At 62.0% G+C, this 2575-nt stretch overlaps 1 protein-coding gene across 1 annotated transcript in view; it reads right to left on the bottom strand.

Moving 5' to 3' along the window:
• The window catches only part of PIGS (phosphatidylinositol glycan anchor biosynthesis class S), a gene marked incomplete at its 5' end in the record, with an annotated part of 10871 nt that extends 8641 nt beyond the window's left edge, over positions 1 to 2230 (bottom strand). The window contains 4 exons of the mRNA XM_019510978.1: positions 523 to 733; positions 1237 to 1328; positions 1698 to 1787; positions 2104 to 2230. Coding sequence (XP_019366523.1) covers positions 523 to 733; positions 1237 to 1328; positions 1698 to 1787; positions 2104 to 2230 — 520 coding nt within the window. The remainder of the gene's footprint in view (positions 1 to 522; positions 734 to 1236; positions 1329 to 1697; positions 1788 to 2103) is intronic.
• Positions 2231 to 2575: the final 345 nt, after the last annotated feature.

The following is a 2575-nucleotide window of genomic DNA, read 5'->3' as shown; positions in this document are numbered from 1 at the left end:
TGGCCACAAAGCTCAGCTTGTCCAGGAAGGGCTGGACATAGCCATGGACAGCAGCCTCAATGTCCCAGCGCACGTCGTGGGACTTGGGGTCGGGGTTCAGCAGGCTGAAGGTGATTTCATACCCTGCGTGGGGCAGAGCACGGAGGCTGCTATGGCCCCTGTGATGGGGACGGACAGGGCACATCCCAGGCACTCAGGGCACAGCAATGCCATTCAGTTCATGTCACACAGTGACTGCTAGCACCAGGGCCCCTGTGCCCCCAACCAGCCTCAGCACACCCCAAAGTGCCACCCTGCGCAAACCCTGAGCTGCAGCTCACCCAGTACCAAGAGGGGCAACATTTGGGCCTCAACAACTGCCCTGTGCCACAGCCAAAGGCAACAGTACCATCAGTACCACAGCCCCCGTGGGGGAAGGAACAGCCGGGCAAGCTTGGCACAGGATTCCCATGGGTGAGCAGTGCCCTGACTGCATGGGAAAGCATCGTCCCACCCGGCCAGGCACACAGGCACAGCCCCTACCCAGGCTGGACTTGAAGGGGCGGCGGGTGTCTAAGCCGAGCTTGTCCAGGGGCACACGGTCCGACAGGGCAGCAGCGATGGAGTCAGGGGTGAAGGACATGATCTGTGCGATATGCCGCACCTGGCCATTCACCGCAGTCAAGACATCCCCCGCGGCCGGTGGGCCCCTCACCACGGCGCTGCGGTGCTTCCCGATGTACACGCTGACCCCCTGCAGACAGGACCGGGCAGGGTAGCAAGAGCCAGACATGGCAGAACGTGCCCACTCCACCCATTCCAAGGCAGGGCCCGCCCGTTGGGGACCCCAGGATGATGGGGCTGAGAAAGCTGCAGAGACCCCTGCCCCAGCCCCTCAGGCTTGTCCCTGGGACAGGGAGGAGGACAGAGCCTGTCCCAACAGCGAGCAGCCAGGAGGGAAGACGCAGAGAAACCTGTGAGGCAGAAGAACTGGGTCTCTGCCCTGCAGCATTCAGGGAGGTCTTGCAGCTGCACCTCACCCAGGATCAGCTGCTTCCCAGGCCGCAGCCACCCTTGGGCAGAGTCAGGAGCAAGGGGATCTCTCTGGGCAAGCTCCCACCTACTGCAGTCACACCAGGGGCACCTGCAAGCTGCTCCGGGGAGGGCAGCCCATGATGGGACGCCAGGTACAGCCGGCCGGTCCCAGTCAAGACAAGCAGCTGGACAGGGCGCTCCCAGCAGCAGGGGAGGCTGTACCTGTGGCAGAAGAGACGAAGCCTCTGGGATGATGTAGACGGTCAGTGAGCCCAGCAAGCCATCCTGCAGTGGCAGCAGTGCCGCATCGGCCTCTGGAGAGGATGGGGGGATTGGTCACCCCAGTGCCATTGAACCCAAGGCAGGGCATCCCCACCACCAGCTCTTGCAGGCAGAGACCTCTGCACTGCCCCCACCCCAGGGTCCCCAGCTTCTCCCCCTCTCTGGGGCCACCCAGCCCTGCATGGCCCCTGAACACAGCACGCCACCAGCACAGCAACCTGCAGCAGTCTGGACATGGGGGGGAAGGGCAGCGTGCACCCCCCAAGGCCCTGGGGTAAAGAGCTGCATCCCTCTGCATACAGCAACTTCCCAGGCTGCCCCACTCACCCCCAGGGCACAGCCAGCCACCAGGACCATGGCAGACCCTGGTCTCCATGTCCTGGGCTGCCCTGTCCCCACACCTTGCACTGTGCCCAGGGCCAAAGCTGCCTCCTCCTGGGCCGTGGCGCTCCGGTAAGCGGTCTCATAGCGGCCGATGACACTGGTCCTCACTGCGGGGAAGGCAGAGCGCGAGTGAGGCCACTGGACCCAGCCACGGGCTCCCCAGCCTCAGCCCGATGCTGTGAGCCCCGTTGGCCAATAGTGCCAGCCCCAGCTCCGGTAGATGCCCCCGCGTGCGTGGCCTGGCTGCGAGGATCCTCCAGGCTACGGGTGCCCATGAGAGTGGCGGTGGGTCAGCAGTCCCTGCTCCTCTCCACCCAGTGCCTGCTTGGACCATGGCTGCAGGGAGACCTGCTCCAGCCTTGACAGAGGCAGGAAGCTCCAGGACGCCAGAAAACACCCAGTCACTGGAAACGCAGGGCTTACGGTTCAGCGGGGTCTCCTCCTCCCGCACGTCAGTGAAGGGCAGCCGCCTCTGCTGGGCCGCGGGCAGGGAGCCCTTGGCGAAGACCACAGTGACGGGCACGGTCAGCTGGAACTGCACAGAGAACCGTTACCCGGGTCCGCCCGCACCGGCGCCCCCCTCGCCCCCCAGCTCCCCTCAGAAAATGCAAGGTTTTCCTTTTCACTCAGTTTTTGACTGTGGAAAAATAATACAGTAATTTTTCTACTGCAAGTTACTCAGAAAGACCACAACGGGTCATATTTTTTTCAACACTGTGGATTTTTATTTGAAATCATTTGGTTTATCTTGTAAATCATGTTTGCACACTTAACAGTGATATCATTGTGCAGCATACTACAACACCCCTCAAGGACCCCAGGGTGTTACAGCACCCTGGTTGAGAACCACTGCATTTCTCCTGCCATCCCTTCCTTTCTCCTAACCCTAGTAATA

Source organism: Gavialis gangeticus, unplaced genomic scaffold, assembly GCF_001723915.1.
Source record: "Gavialis gangeticus isolate Ggan-Ray unplaced genomic scaffold, GavGan_comp1, whole genome shotgun sequence".
Classification (NCBI taxonomy): Eukaryota; Metazoa; Chordata; order Crocodylia; family Gavialidae; genus Gavialis; species Gavialis gangeticus.
Note: the sequence above shows the minus strand (reverse complement) of the source record. Positions and strands in the feature narration are given on the sequence as shown.